This window comes from Miniopterus schreibersii (assembly GCF_964146895.1).
Source record: "Miniopterus schreibersii genome assembly, chromosome: 14".
Taxonomy (NCBI): Eukaryota; Metazoa; Chordata; class Mammalia; order Chiroptera; family Miniopteridae; genus Miniopterus; species Miniopterus schreibersii.
Window position 1 is genome coordinate 6783265 of NC_138114.1, and position 15714 is coordinate 6798978.

At 39.7% G+C, this 15714-nt stretch overlaps 1 protein-coding gene across 3 annotated transcripts in view; it reads right to left on the reverse strand.

Moving 5' to 3' along the window:
* Positions 1–202: 202 nt before the first annotated feature.
* The window catches only part of PARG (poly(ADP-ribose) glycohydrolase), a 143044-nt gene continuing 127532 nt past the window's right edge, over positions 203–15714 (reverse strand). For 2 of the 3 annotated variants that reach the window (XM_081158508.1, XM_081158509.1), the window contains exons 16-18: positions 15539–15644; positions 2136–2264; positions 203–1376 (exon numbers count right to left, since the gene is read on the reverse strand). In XM_081158508.1, coding sequence (XP_081014634.1) covers positions 1207–1376; positions 2136–2264; positions 15539–15644 — 405 coding nt within the window. In that variant the 3' untranslated portion in view covers positions 203–1206. Of the gene's footprint in view, positions 1377–2135; positions 2265–15538; positions 15645–15714 lie in introns of those variants that run through there. The other variant, XM_081158510.1, reaches the window with a different exon arrangement.

A 15714-nucleotide genomic window follows, 5' to 3' on the forward strand; every position in this document is an offset into this window, starting at 1 on the left:
CAATAACTTTTTCTGACAGTTGATTATAAAGTAGAACTTCAACATTATGGTTTAGGATTATTTTAGAAACAGAAGTAAGTGCTTTTGTGATTGAACTCCACTCTCCATTAACACAGAATTGGTACTGGCTTTCACTATTTGCTTGTTGCGAGTTTTAAATGGACACAATTGTAAATAAAGGATCTGAAACAGAGGCCCTGATAAAGCTTAAATGGAATCATTTTCCACAACTCCAGTTTTATTTAGATTTTATGTGGTTGCCCAGAGACACAATTACGGAAGATATATTTATATTATATATAAAATATAGATAATGTGGGAGTTTCTGACAAATGATTGTTAATGAAAACTTATTAACTATGTAACCTTGAATGCCAGAGAAACCTCAGTATGTACAGATCAGCACGAAGCTCCCAGTTCGTAAACTTTGGTTGTATGAAGATGCCTCAAGCACCAAGGAACAAACAATAATCCTAATTAAAAAAGAAAACATCTCAAGAAACAAAAAATCCTTCAACTCTCTTGAATCTATTTTTTTTAAACATCATTTGGGGAAATTCTCTTTTATTCTACCTTTTCTTCCATCTTGGTCAGTTTCAAAAACCATTATCAATAAAAACTGATCAGGGAAAAAAGGACCGACAACAATGACAGACAGAGGTGATGCGTCAAAGAAACTATTTCTGGAAGTTATTCTGCTTAAATACAAAACTGTCTTAACCCAGGAGATCTGTATTATGGAACATGCAGGAAAAAAAGCTCTGACCAGCTCGAACAACGCAATCGTATGGGAGCCGGGACGGAAGCCCGTGAAGTGATCTTTAGCAGACCCAGCTGGAGATTCTTGGGCTTCAACTTCTTCCCTGGCATCACTGCATCTGCTGGCTGCAGAGCCATTTGTGTAACATACAGGCATCGAAAAAGAGACCTGATGGATGAGCACAGCCTTTCAGGGACTTCACACAGAATCTGATGGGTGAAAGGAAGATAATCGAAGAGTGAAGACTGAAATAAAAAAATGGGGAAAAATTTCAGGTCTGTGTAAGTCAGGACGGAGGGGGCTTTAGAGGAACAAACTGACAGCTGCATGTGTGGGAGGGACTGCATCCCTGCATACAAGTGGATTACACACGTTTATATTAAGTCAGTTCATATATCACAGCTGACGATTCAGACGGGCTGTTTGCTGAGAAGCGGGAGGAGGTCCTATTCACTGCGCTCCTCGGGCCGCGGGCCTCTGTCCCGCTGGCTGGCGGTCTCCGCGCAGGACTCAGCAGCATGGTAGATGAACGGGTAGAGCTTCACGTCGGGTCCGGGGCTCGAACAGTTTCTACACTCCTCGTTGTAATAGCGCAGCAACAGCTTATACACTTCTCCTGGGGAGAAAGGACAGACCAATTGCACATTAAGGTATGTAGACAGATAAAATGACTACAGAACACTCAGCTGTATTGTAATCTAAGGAAAATACGCTTACACCTGACTACTGAAAATAGAGTATGAATTTCTTATGCCTGCAGGGCTTTCCTGACAGAAAGACAAATTTTTAAAAATAACTTAAATAAGCTATTTATTAGCTCATGATCACAACAGGCTATATACAAGGTCGGTCAAAAGTAGGTTTATAGTCATGAGTGCATGAAACAAGAGTTCACTCTTATTCTTATTACTTATTCTTACATTTTCTATATGAAAAACTGTAAACCTACTTTTGCCCCACCCTGTCTAGTGGATTACCCATGCATCATTTTGGGGTTTGCAGCAACTCTAATTCTACACTCAGCTCCCCTTTCGTGCGCAGCTGGCACACACTAGCTGAGCATGCCGGTGTGTCTGATAAACGTGACTAGGGACAAGGCTGCTGACCCCCACGCCTTCTCTTCTCTTAGTTTCCTGTACATACAGATATAGAAATGGGAGACTCCAGCTTCTCAGCTTTACTTTAATAAGCTGATACACCCTTTCAAGATTGTGGATGACACTTTGCCAGAAAAAATGGTTCTACAAATGTTGCCTAAGACCATCCCCCACAACCCTCAAAAATCCCACTTCATTTTTTCTTATTCCCTGTGATCCATCCAAGTTTAGCAGGTGCTCCTCCTGTTAAATCCATCCAGCTACCATCTCCTGCTTACCAACAGTCAGTTTCCGTTCAGTGAGAAAAGTGTGCATGCTGTAAATGTCTCTCATCAATTCCGAGTCCCCAAAGGTGAAATAAACCACGTCTCGCTCAGCTACAGCAGCTGCCAGTATCTGTATCAAGGCTGCAGCAAAGAGAAAAAACATGGCTATGCTATGACACTCCCCATGAAAGCGCCTTTAGTTCTTTCAACCAGCTATATTATAGCCAGTGTGCCAGAGATTTATCCTGCATTAAAGATTTATAAACCCAACACGCACATTATTAGAAATGGCAACTAGAAGACGGGTATAAATCATCCAGTTTTGCGACTTCTCAGACATGCCGCTGAGATTGTCACTGAGCCACAGAATTCCCATCAAGCACCTTCGTGGGAAAACAAAAGAAGGGGCCTTTGAGGCAGCACAGTCAAGGCACTAAGGTGGTGTTTCTTCCTGCTTATATTAATCTGGAACTAAAATGCTTGTGTTCGCTTACCTAATTATTTTGTCTCATTACACAGCGACTGGTCTTCTGTATCGCAGTCTCTGCAGGTGCGAGGCTGCACGCCCTCGTTAGCCCTACGGAAGCACCCTCCTTCCTCCTGCACTCCCACCTCTACCCAGCCACTGCCAGTGGAGCGAATGCTACTGGAAGCACTGGAGGTGACCTTGGTGTGCCGGGAAGGGAAAACCATCCCCAGGAACCAATGTTACAAATCACTGACACAAGTATGTTTCCAAAAATTAAGTTTCTTTATCATCTTCATCTCAACAAAATTTGTTTGAAATAACAAAACTGCACACAGGTACAATAAATGCCCTTTTACTAATTATATATCTTTTTTCCTTAACAAAAAAAAAGGAGGTGAAAACTGGGTAAGTTTTGCATAGTTTTGAATGAAAACATGTTAATATTCTACATTTCAAAAAATAAAATTAAAACAGTATGAATAGGAATGAGGAGGAGCCTATAACTAAAAGCAAACTAAAACAAATGAGCCTAATTTTATTTCAAAAGAACAAAAGAACTACACTGAAGGGGAAGGAAAAAGGAGAGGGTGAAAGAAAGAACTAACATAACTTACAAACAGTGTTTCACTAATATACCCTCAGTCCTGGGCATGAAGGAAAGAATTACAAACAAATTGCGCACTCTTTTTACTCTATTTGCTTACCACAGTAGTACAGGCAAAGCAATTCTGAAAGTATTTTAAATATATTTCAGGATTGAGCAAATGAGTAAATGTTGATATTGTTGGGAGCTGGGGATCTCTCTAATGGGAAAAGACAAGAATCTCTGGCAGATGCACTGAAATGGAAGACATTGGTATGTGCTCATAACATCTAAATACATGTGTGTGTGTGTGTGTGTGTCTCAGAGAGAGAGGGAGAAAGAGAGAAAGGGAAAGAGAGGGAGGGGGAGAGAGAGGGAAAGAGAGAGGGAGAGAGAGGGAGAGAGAGAGCGCATCTCTTGCTTTGTCTGCTGGAAAAGCCCAAATGAAGACATCCCAGTAGCAGTGAGCACACCTAGTGCCCAGATCTTGGTATCTAATACCACTCCCCCTAAAAGAAGTAGGATTCCTCAGGGAAATGCCTAATTCCATGGTTGGGACAGGACAAGCAGAAGACAAGCCCAAAATATTTTGCTATACCAGAAAGTAAGGAAATGTTAAAAAAAAAAAAAGACAGGAAAAAAAAAATTCATGGGAGTTTGTCCCATGAATACAGGAGCCAATTTGAAGACGCTCCCACTAGCCAAATCTGGAAGCTAAGCACCAAAATATTAAGCACAGTAATAAATGACAAACTACTGAAAAAATACTAATCGCTGAGTCCACACTGATAATACATAATAAACAGAGAAAGGAAGGAGGGGACTTGCTCATAGGAGAAAGCCAAAGACTAACCAGTAAGTGTGGAGATACTGCTGGAATGAGATAATCCTCTTTTGCAACCATCAAGGCAAAGATTGGATCTGGCAAAAATCATGAAAGGATGCTAACTCTAAGGGAAATTTTGTCTTAAAGTGTCTTCCCACAGACTACTTATTAGCTACAAGAAAGGGGAAAAACTTAAAATCTAGACAGTGGAGAAATCAGACAACACCTTGACTGGGTGATCAGAACTAATACCACCAGTGGGGTCAGATGGCCATCAAATGCCTTAGACACTATCACCCATGCAGTGCTCTGAGAATGAAGAGCCTCACACTGACCACAAGGAAACAGCAAACAAACTCAAGGAACACTGTATTCTTTAAACATATTGATGTCATAAAAGACAAAGAAGGCTGGAGAAACACTCCAGATTCAAAAGGAGGCTACAGGACATAACAAATAAATGCAACACCTGTCTCTAGACTCTGTATTGAAGGGCAAAAAGGCTATAAATGGTTTTATTAGGCCGCCTGACAAAATTGGAACATAGATGATAGAGTAGATAAAAAAGTCTATCAATGCATAATTATGAAATTAATAACTATAATGTATTTTATAGAGAAAACATTGTATTCTTAGCCCGTGGACAGACAATTGTGTGGGAAAAGCCTGAAGAGGGGGTAGGAGTGGAGGGGTAGTGGGGGGGAAGGGGACATCTATAATACTTTCAACAATAAAGATAAACTTAAAGAAATAAAGATAAAGTTTTTAAAAAGACATTATACTACATGTGAGATTCTAAAATACCAAAGTATTTCCTAATTTCCAAACTAATATTTATTGAGTATCCACAACATGACTAGGCCTCATTAATCTCAGAGTATTGAAAGTAATTAATCTCAAAATAGAGATGTTTTAATTAAAACTGCTCAACCAACTTGTGCATACATTAAAGCTTTAATACACGCCATTTCAAAAGGTTCCTAATTAACCTAAACTACATATAAAAATGGGAACTAATGAATCGTCATTTTCCTCTACCAAGAGGTGTCATTTCTTACCTTTCAGTTTGAATGAATATTTAGCTTTAAGTATTTCCCATTTAAAACAGAGAGAAAGAGAGACCTAAAGAAATGTCCTTTTAGTCCTATTTCCTCCTTATATACAGGAATACTATAAACTGGTCATTTGCCATTTAAGAAGTGAAATATTGGCAAAAAGTTTAAAATTAATCTCTCTAGAAAGCTTATTTTTAAAGTGCTTCACAAGCCAGGAGCATCTGAGATCTTGTTTCCTGGCATATGTTGTCAGTTCCCCTCAGACACACTCTTATAAGAAAAAAAAAAAAAAAGCCCTGGTCAGTGTGGCCCAGTTGGTTGGGTGTCATCTGGTGCACCAAAAGGTTGCTGGTTTGATTCCCAGTCAGGACATGTGATGGGTTTCGGGCTCAATCCCCAGTAGGGGATGAGCAGTAGGCAACTGATAGATGTTTCTCTCTCAAATCCATATTTCTCTCTCACATCCATGTTTTTCTTTCTCTTTCTCCCCCCCATCCTTTCTCTCTAAAATCAATAAAAAATTTTTTAAAAAATGCTTCACAGGCCATTTTGTCCCTGTGGATAGGCTCTTAGGGATAAGCTTGACAGCCACCAAAAGGAGGCCAGCTCCTAAGAAAAGACAGCAATTCACATTACCTTCTTGATTTCACATCTACTTCTGTTTGGGTGCACGTTGTAACATAAACATGTTAGACAAGCTGAGACTGAAGGTAGGAGGAGACCTAGTTCAGTCCTTACCCTTCTGCTACCTATCAGTTCTATGATTTTCGTCAAGTCACGTAACTCTCTTTCCAGTATTTTCCTCAGCTATGCAATGAAGGAGTTCAATCAGATCCCTAAAGACTCTGAGTGTAGAATTCCATAATCTCTGCTATAATTTTTCTTCTTCCATTGGGTATTAGACTATAAATTCAGAAATAAAAATTTCAGAAATATATGTTACTTTTAATCCTAGATAAATCAGTAAGCACTAATAAAAGATCATTTTAAATAGAATTGTCTTTAGACCCTACTATCTATAACACCTTCAAGACCTTTGTAAATCTAGAGAATTGTGTCTATGAGTTAAGTGAACTCTCTTGCATCACAGATCTAATAGGATGTGTGGACTGACTCCAAGTATGACACAAAAGCATCAAAATCTAACTTGAAACACAAGTAGGTGCCAAAATAATCACTTAAATTAACCTGCAGGGAGCTTGCTTTTAATTTTCTTTTTGGCATCAATGTTAAGCTATGAAAAAAGTTAAAATAAATATGAATAACATCAAAAAACAATTCACAGTGTCCTCTTGTAATAGATGAACCAAACAAAAATGAGTAAAATGATGGATACTCATACCAAGGTGTGGTCTGAGGTAATATTAGTAAAAGCTACTAACTCTGATCTCCTATCCTACAGCATGTTGAGCGGTTCTGACTGCTCCATAAGCACAAACTCAAGATTTACAGCGGTTAAGTCACTTAATGCTTACAAAAACTGAACAGGGTCAATATTAGTATTACCTTCATTTTGAAAATAAGGAAGTATAGCCACCAAAGGTTAAGTAATTTGTTTTAGGTCACAGAGGCAAAAAGGAGTGGAGCTGAGGTGGAACCCAGGCAGTCTGACTGGAAAACTCACGCCCTGACCCCCGTGCTGTGAAGCTGCCCTGCCAAGTCATTCTGCTCTACTCCAAGCAAATTTACCCTATGCCTGTCGGAAGAATTGCCTCAAACTGTTTATTTAGTTACATTATTTAAATGCATGCTGGCAAGCGGGCTAAAACAGCAGAGTTGAAAGTACTACTGATGTCCTTTGTTAACCCAGGCTGCCCGCTAGCCCACGTGGCCGCCCATCTTGAAGGCTCAAGCACCGCTACCAGCCGCAAAGGCCTTAGCTTGCTCTGCCAGGCCAGCTCTCATTCTCTAATTGGTCTTGTCCTCTGGCTACACCCCCGCACCCCCCAGTGAATATTACTAAAGGCTCAATATTTGGTCCTTTCATTTGCTTTAAAAGCTCTTTCTCTACAAGAATTCAACCACCATCTCTAGAATGCCAACTCCCAAATCTAGGTCCAGATACAGAGTTTGGCCGATAAAGTAATAGCAAGAGCAGAGACACTGAGCCCTTGGGCATGAATTCTAGTTTGAATTCTAGCACTGCCACTCTATATCCTTGTGATCCCAGGCTAGTTACCTAGTACTCTGTTCCTCAGTTATCGCACCTCTAAAGATAAAAATAAAACCTACTTAATAGGCTGTTACTAGCTAATGTAAGAAAAGCCCTTAGTACAATTCCTGAAACACAGAATGCATTCAACACGTTTAATAATAATAACAACACATATTGGTTTTTGAGGATGACAGGCCAAATTTGAATGTTGGTTCTGACACTTACTAGCTGTCTCTCTTTGAACAGGTTTATTAGTCTCTCTAAAAACCTTGGTTGTCCTGGCCGGTGTTGCTCAGTGGTTAGAGCATTGGACCTCACACTGAAGGGTCTCAGGTTCAATTCCTGGTCAAGGGTGTGTACCTGGATAGCAGGTTCGATCCCCAGTCCCCCAGAGGCAACCAATCGATGTGTCTCTCTCATATCGATGTTTCAAAAATCAATGGAAAAATATCCTTGGGTGAGTATTAATAAAACAAACACACACACACACACACCCCTTGTCTCCTCATCTTAAAGATGAGTCTACAACCGGAAGGGTAACTATGTAAACTAAAGGAGAGAATGCAGCTTTTCTTAAACCTGGCTGATCTCAGCAACTTCCAGAGTTAAAAAAAAATCCAAAAGCCATTTCCCAGATTCACTGACTCAGTGGCATCATCTACCAGGTGCTGATAACAACCATTCCCCTCACCCGGTCCCTCTGAATACGCCACGGGAGGGAACAATGCAGAAAGGTTAAGGAGTGTGCCCAGGTCACGGTGCGCAGCGGCCAGGCCAAGAGAAACGCAGGGCACGATGCGCTCCCACAGAGGAAGCAGAGCGGAACCGGTGGCAGGCAGGCCGGCGGGCTGGCCCACGATGCGCCTCGTCTGCCTTCCATTTATATTGATAGCCACCCCCCCCCCACTTCCACCACCAGACCTCCCCCAAACCCCAGCCAAAGAGACGGGCAGGCCAAGCACAGTGTGGCAGAAAATGATTTATCAGCACTGTCCAGCTTCCAATCTTTTCTAGAACATTGATTTTTCCGGAGTTATCTATCTTGATTCCAAAATAGCAAAATAACCAGTAAAGACATCATTTAGGTTTGATATAAATGTGATTTAAGTTATGAAAGAAAACAAATTTATATAAATTTCTATAATCTCAGAATACTTTGTTTAATGTAAAATATATAATAAAAATCAACTGGATATCCTCTTAATATTATTAGAGGACGTGTTCAGTGTTTACTGACTCCCTGATTACAATGATTTGGTCCAAGGGAGGGGAAAGTGATCTAAGTTGATCAAATGAGAATATTTCCACAGAATTTTTTTTTTTTTTAAGAGAGAGTGGAAGGGAGGGCAGAGAGGGAGAGGGAAAGAGAGAGACATTGATGTGAGAGAGACACATGGATTGGTTGCCTCCGGCACACACCCTGACCAGGTCAGGGATCGAACCTGCAACCCAGGTATGTTCCCTTGACTGGGAATTGAACCCATGACCCTTTGGTGTGAGGGCTGACACTCTAACCACTGAGCCACGCTGGCCAGGGCTCCACAGCATTTTTAATCTGAGTCCTCCTTTACCCTAGGGACTTTACTGCAATATTGTAAGCCTGGAACTATTTGGTCACTGCTCCTGCCATGCGGAGATATCCAATGAAAGTAGAAGAGAAGGAGGCCATCATCTTGAAAAAAGCAGGCAGGGCCGCACCAACACACATAAGAGGAAGCATCTAACCTCAGGATCCAGTCATCCCAGAGGCCAACTCTGCTCTGCCTTTCTCAGCCACATTGGCCAATAAAATACCCTCTCATGCTTAAGTGATAAGGTACATTAGCGTCTCTTGTAATTGAAAGAATCCTAACACAGAACTATTTTGCACGGTAGGAGAAAAAGGAAGAGGGATCTTTGTGGAATAGTTAACACTAGAATGGAATCTTAAAAAACAGAAGGAATTAGCCAGATATAAACAGTTTAAGAATATGCAAAATTGGGGGAAAAAATGCAAAACTATAGATTAACAAAAGGCATGCAGAAGTTGCTGAATAAACTTGTTAAACAGAAATTCTTTGAGCATACTGTATTTGCAAGTCACTCTTGGGTAGTGAAGGTCAACATCAAGATACATTTTAATTATGCTAAACTAGCAAGGGCATAATCTCTCACAAGTCAGGAAACAATATGGAAACAGAAAAAATAAACACCGAAGGAAATGCAAAAAGAAATGGACAAAAACACAATAAAACAAAAACGTTAGTGCACCACTCTACCTTTCCTGGTGCACCCAATCCCTTCACAAAGCGAGACGACAAGACTGGAGCGATAGAGGGCCTGACCTAACGGTACAGAATCCAACTGACGTGGAGTAAGTTCTATACCACTCAGAGGCAACTTCCAACTTCCAACATAATATCTACAACAATGGACTATGTTAGGCCACAAAGAGAAGCTCAAAACTCTCCAAAAAGTAGAAATATTATCTACACTCTTTGATTACCATGCAATAAAATTAGGAATAACAGATAAAAGAAACATTTAAACAAAAACAAAACCACTTACCATTTAGAAATGGTTTTAAATTACCTACTAAAAATCTCACGGGTGCCTGGTGGTAGACAGGGCAGGAGCCCACTCCACGTCTCTACTGAGGTGAGATAAATAAAGCTGCAAAGAGCCATATTGCTTCCACCTTAACAATGAGAAAAGGCCAAGTGATCTACAGAATCATAACTTTTCCAGAGTCTACCAGGAACTGAGTTTGCAAAATAACCAGTCTGACAAGCCCCTCAAGAAGAGATGAACCAGGAGCTCTCCCTCCCAGGAGCACACCCACACCGTCCCCTCCTCTTCATTCTCCCTCACCCCCACCCCAGGTGTGTTACCATTACTGTACCTTCCTCACTCCCAAGCTCCAAGGGCCCTTCCTTTGCCTCTATAACTCATTTCCTCAGCCCATTTCTTCTAGGAATTGCTTCTTCTACCTCTATGATTTTATAAATAAATGTTCTCTTATTTAAAAAAAAAAGAAGAAACACAGATACTATTATTTCTGAAAGAGCACAGAAGAGGTGGCCACCATACAAATGGGTAAGAATAAATCAGTTACAACTAACAAAATGTTAAAAGCCAAGTGTGCACTGAAGAGTCACTTTGGAATAACTAGGAGCCCCAGAAATAAGAGTTCACAGTCACTCAAAAACTTTTCCATGGGTCTCCGCAGGGTGCTCAGAAAGACGGTCCAGCTGGGGGACAGGCACTAAGCCCTTCCCTCTTCGCCATGTCCCTTCTTTCCTAACCTCTGGCTTCTAGGGTCATTGGCTGCCTGGGGCAGAAAGTTGCTAATAAGTGTCTATTGAATTAATAAATATGTGAAAAATATTCTCCTAATAGCTGTAAGCATAATATACAATGAAAGAAGTTCAAAATTAAATTGTTATAAATTGCAAAACTCATGTACAATTAGGTAACACACGTATTAAAAACGTTTGCCTTATTTCTAGTAAGAGAATTACAAGTTTAAGAATTTACATATCCGCATGTTTTCCCTCTATGATTTTTTTTTACTATCCTTCTTTCCTTCTTTCTCTTATAAGGTAGGGAGAACAGCTGACGGTCCAGAAGTCTTTGTGGAAGGTCTGTGGTGAGACCTAGGGACTGATAAGGACGGCCAGTAGAGAAAATGTTAATCTTGGCCCTGTTTATCTGCTCTCAGGGGGGTTAGTTTCCCAACTTTGTATCATCTGTCCAGCCTCTGGATTGGGCCAGGACCTCTAACTCTTACTTATGTACCTGCTCTATCTCCTCAATACTAGTTCATTAGCAAACATATCTTTCTTGGTGCTCTCTTCTATTAGAGATTAATCTAGAATTTAAATGCCTCCTTTGCTCATGTCTGTGATGTGACTAATAAGAGGTGAGCTTATAAAAGAAGAGCTTATACTATTCTGATGGCTAACTTTTAAAAATTGTGATATAATTGATCTATAACATTATATCAGTTTTAGGTATATAACATAATGATTTGATATTGAGAAATAAATAGCCTGGCCGGCGTGGCTCAGTGGTTGAGTGTTGACCTAGGATCCAGGAGATTGAGGTTTGATTCCGGGTAAGGGCACATGCCCATGTTGCAGGCTTGATCCCCAGTGCGGGGCATGCAGAAAGCAGCCAATCAGTGAGTCTCATCGTTGATGTTTCTATCTCTCTCTCCCTCTCCCTTTCTCTCAATAAAGTCAATAAAAACATATTAAAAAAAAAAAAAAATGATCACCACAGTAGTCTAGTTAACATTCACCTCCGTACATAATTTCAAAAATTTATTTTCTTGTGACAAGAACTTTCAAGATCTACTGTTTTAGGAACTTTGAAATATACAATACAGTATTATTAACTATAGTTGTCATGCTGTACATTGTAGCCCCATGATTTACTTATTTTATAACTGGAAGTTGGTATCTTTTGACCCCCTTCACCAGTTTCACACCCCCACTCCCACTTCTGGCAACCACCAACCTATTCTTTGTATCTATGAATGTATGAGCAGTTTCTTGTTTTGTTTTTAGATTCCACATATAAGAAAGGTCATATGGTATTTGTTTTTCTCCGTCTCACTTATTTCATTTAGCATAATGCACTCAAGATCCATTTATGTTGTCATAAAATTTTTTGATAATATTTTTTGTTACAAAACCAATATACAGGGTATGGCAAAAGTAGGTTTACAGTTATTCTTATGGAAGGTAATACAATAATCAATAAATAATAATACAAGAATAAACTCTGTTTTGTATACTCACAACTGTAAACCTACTTTTGTCCCACTCTGTATGCTCAGAACAGAAAAATACAGATTAAAAAGAAAAAACATCTAGATCACTCACCTAGAGATGACCAAGTTAATCTTTGCATACAAACAGATAAAACATAGAGAACCTCAAATTTATGTATGAACCTTTGTGTTCATAATTTAATTTAAAAAATGATTTATATTATGTATACTGTGCATTTCCCCCCAATTTGGCAGATTCTAAAAGAATCCTTCCATGTCATTGGTAATATTTCTGCAACAGTTAATGGCGGCTGCATAAACCCAGCCAGGTGTGGCTAAGCAGTTGAGCAATGACCTAGGATCCAGGAGACCAAGGTTCCATTCCCGGTCAGGGCACATGCCCGCGTTGCGGGCTCGATCCCCAGTGTGGGTCATGCAGAAGGCAGCTGATCAATGACGACTCTCTCATCATTGATGTTTCTCTCTCTCCTCTCTCTCTCTCCTTTCCTCTCTCTGAAATCAATAAAGATATATTAAAATAATAATAATAATATTCCATTGCATAGATGTACCATACGTCTTTCTTTCCAAAATCAGTTTTAGTAAACAACCCCTCCCTGAAGGACAGTATGACTACTTCTAATTTTTTAATGATTATTCAAGCAAATAAAGGGGAGGGAATGGTAAAAAAGTCACTCCAAAGTTTAAATCTCAATAACAGAGAAAATGAATTACATAATGAAAATCTTTTATTACTATACTTGATAGTCACCAGCAGAAGCAATCAGCAGCCTGAAAGGCTTTATGCCATGAAGAAAAAAGTGAAAGAAACACATTTATAAAGCTTCCTAAATTGTCCAGCACAAACAACCAAGCTTATGACAGACGTGGTTTCTGGATGGATGATATCAATGTACCCATTCATTTTACTTAAAAGAAAAACAGAAAAAAGTGTGTCATAAGATCAATAAGTCCAGAGTGAAAAACAGGTTTCCTCAAACAAATTCAGGATGATAAAGAATTTCATAAAATAAAGCCCAGACATTTTTTTCCATAGACTTTCAAAACACTGAAAACAACAGGCAATTTTTATTTTTGAGTTGAAGAAAATGTGAGCAAAAGTCTTTAGAATAAAAAAAGAGAGAAGATTTTTTAAACATATCACAAAACTACAAACATGTAAAAATTAACTCCACAGGACAACAAACCAACAGGCTGAAATAAATGAAAAACACTGAGAAAAATACCTGAAGCATGTGACATTTAAATAATTAATATTTCTTAATATACAAAGAGTTATTACTAGCAAATGAAAAATCAGAATAACTCCCTAAGAGCTAAATGGGCAGAAGACATGAAAAAGCAATTCACAAAATTACTAAAAATGACGAATAAACACTTGAAATATGTTGAACCTCAGAGAAATTAAAAGACTGACAATCCCATTTTTGTGAGGGTACCCCTGTAAGGAAGACAATGTAATTCAGAAGGACAATTTGCTGTAAGTATAAAAATATATAAAGTATATACATCTTTTGAGTCATTAATCTTACTTCTAGGAATTAACTTTAATAAAACAATTATATACAGCATATACAATTACATACTGTAGTTTTGCTTATCATATAAGATAAAGAAAATAAACCGTCTACGAGTAGAGAATTGGTGAGAGAAATTATGGTACGTAGGTACGTACAACAGACTAGCACGCAGCTATTAAAAATGTTAACAGCAGATCCACATTTGTTGTTGTGAAAGCCATCCATGAGACTGTAAGGTTTGCAAAATGAGGAATTAGATTAGAGCACAGAATATATGGTGTGATCTTATTAATGTCATGTGGTTACAAAGACTGTTACACAGAAATGTCTGAAAGGCTGGTCACCAAAAAGTTAACAGTGAATTCTGGTGATTTTCACATACATTAGGATAACTTTCTGGATTTAAAATAATAAACATGCGTCATTTTTATAAAAATAAGAGACTCATCAAATATGACAGACTCAGCTGTTATTCCCAACAAGGTGGATGCTGTCAATCTCTAGTTTGGCTATTAAGGCCAGCTGGCCACTCAATGTTTGCTTTGTGTTCCTGTTACTTTGAGAAATGCCCTATAACAAACATTCTGTCTGCTTTTAGTCCTGGGTTCCAGGCACAAACTTTAGAAACCCTTGGAAATTCCTGAGTGGTTGTGTCTTTGTTATGCTAATGAGGTGACTCCTAGTGGGCCCCTAGATAGCTTCAGCATTGGGATTTCCAGTCATTGAACTCCAGGGAGTAAAGGGAGGGTTGAAAATGATGTGGCCAATGTTCCAATGAACGATGCCCGTGTATGAAGTCCCAATAAAAACTCGGGACACCAAAGGTCAGTGGAGCTTCTTGGCTGGTGAACACCTTGATGTGCTAGGAGAGTCACTGCTCTGACATCACAGGGAGAGGGTGTGGAAGCTTTGTATTTTCTCCCAGATCTCACCTGATGTGTATCCTTTATAATAAAATTGTAATAGCACCTTCCTGGGTTCTATGAATCACTCTAGTGAATTATTACATCTGAGGGGAATTGTGGGAACCTCCCAACTTGTGGCCAGTTGGTCAGAGTTTTGTGTGGTCTGGAGGACACCCACCCTTCACCTCAGACTTCTGGGTAGAGTCTGAAGTAGGAGTGGTCTTGTGGGGGACTTTGCCCTTACCCTGTGAGGTCTGCACAAACTCCAGGTAGGCAGTGTCAGCACTGTATTGCGGGCACAAACCAGTTGGTGTAGTCAGACCAGGTGAGTTGGCAAGAATGGTAAGCATCCTAATTAATGACATTAGTACTATTTTCTATAACTGATACTTTTGAGAGTAGATGTCATAATCTGGTAAATGTCCAAAAGCTTTGTTGATCAGGTTTTGTGATTTTTATACTGCAAACAATAAAATGCAATAAATGTTTAGCTTTCTCGGGTACCCAAACGCCTCTTGTGTACCATTCGTGCAGCTCTCCCAAGCATTACACCGCACACTGTGCACTCATCACTGTGTGCTGCATCTGTCTATGCTTCTCTCATATGCTAACCTGTGAATTCCAAAGCAGGAACCATCACCCACCTTGTATTCTCAGAGCCAGCCACAGAGCCTGGTCTTGAGCATGGTTTCGAGGCCAGAAACCTCAGCATCTATCTTCCTGTCTGTCTGGGTGACGGCCCGATCTTGCTGGGCCAAGAGCACAGCAAATGCCCCATAAGTTTGGTGAATGAATGACTGAGTCAAAGAAATAGTTCTGTAAACAAAAAACCACTTCTGTGAAGGAACATGCTTGAGTGGGTACTCTGGTGTGAAACTTCATAGCCATTTTGGATTCTTCTTTCTATTCAACTAAGTACCATGTCTGACAGGTCACAGAAATCAGTAACCTCTGAAGGGAAACAGTAAATAAAATTCCTTTAAACACAACAAGAAAAAAGAGGATGGTGTCAAATATTCTTTTTCTCTTCTCTTGGATCTTTCTGTTTCTTATTATGACAGAATATCAGAAACCCAGTTTGAAGGACTAACCTTTCTCCCTTCTTTTAACAACTTATACACTCACCTTTTAATCTAGCATCGCCCCCAAAAGCACCGCAGCCCCAGTTCCCCGTGGCCACTGCAGAAAGATTCTCTGAAGAAACTCCAGGACGGATAAATCCGCAGTAAGCCTGCAGGATGAAAGAAATTTCAGCACATGAGTGACTAGACACTAGCAGTCTTTCTGACGAGATGTATCTG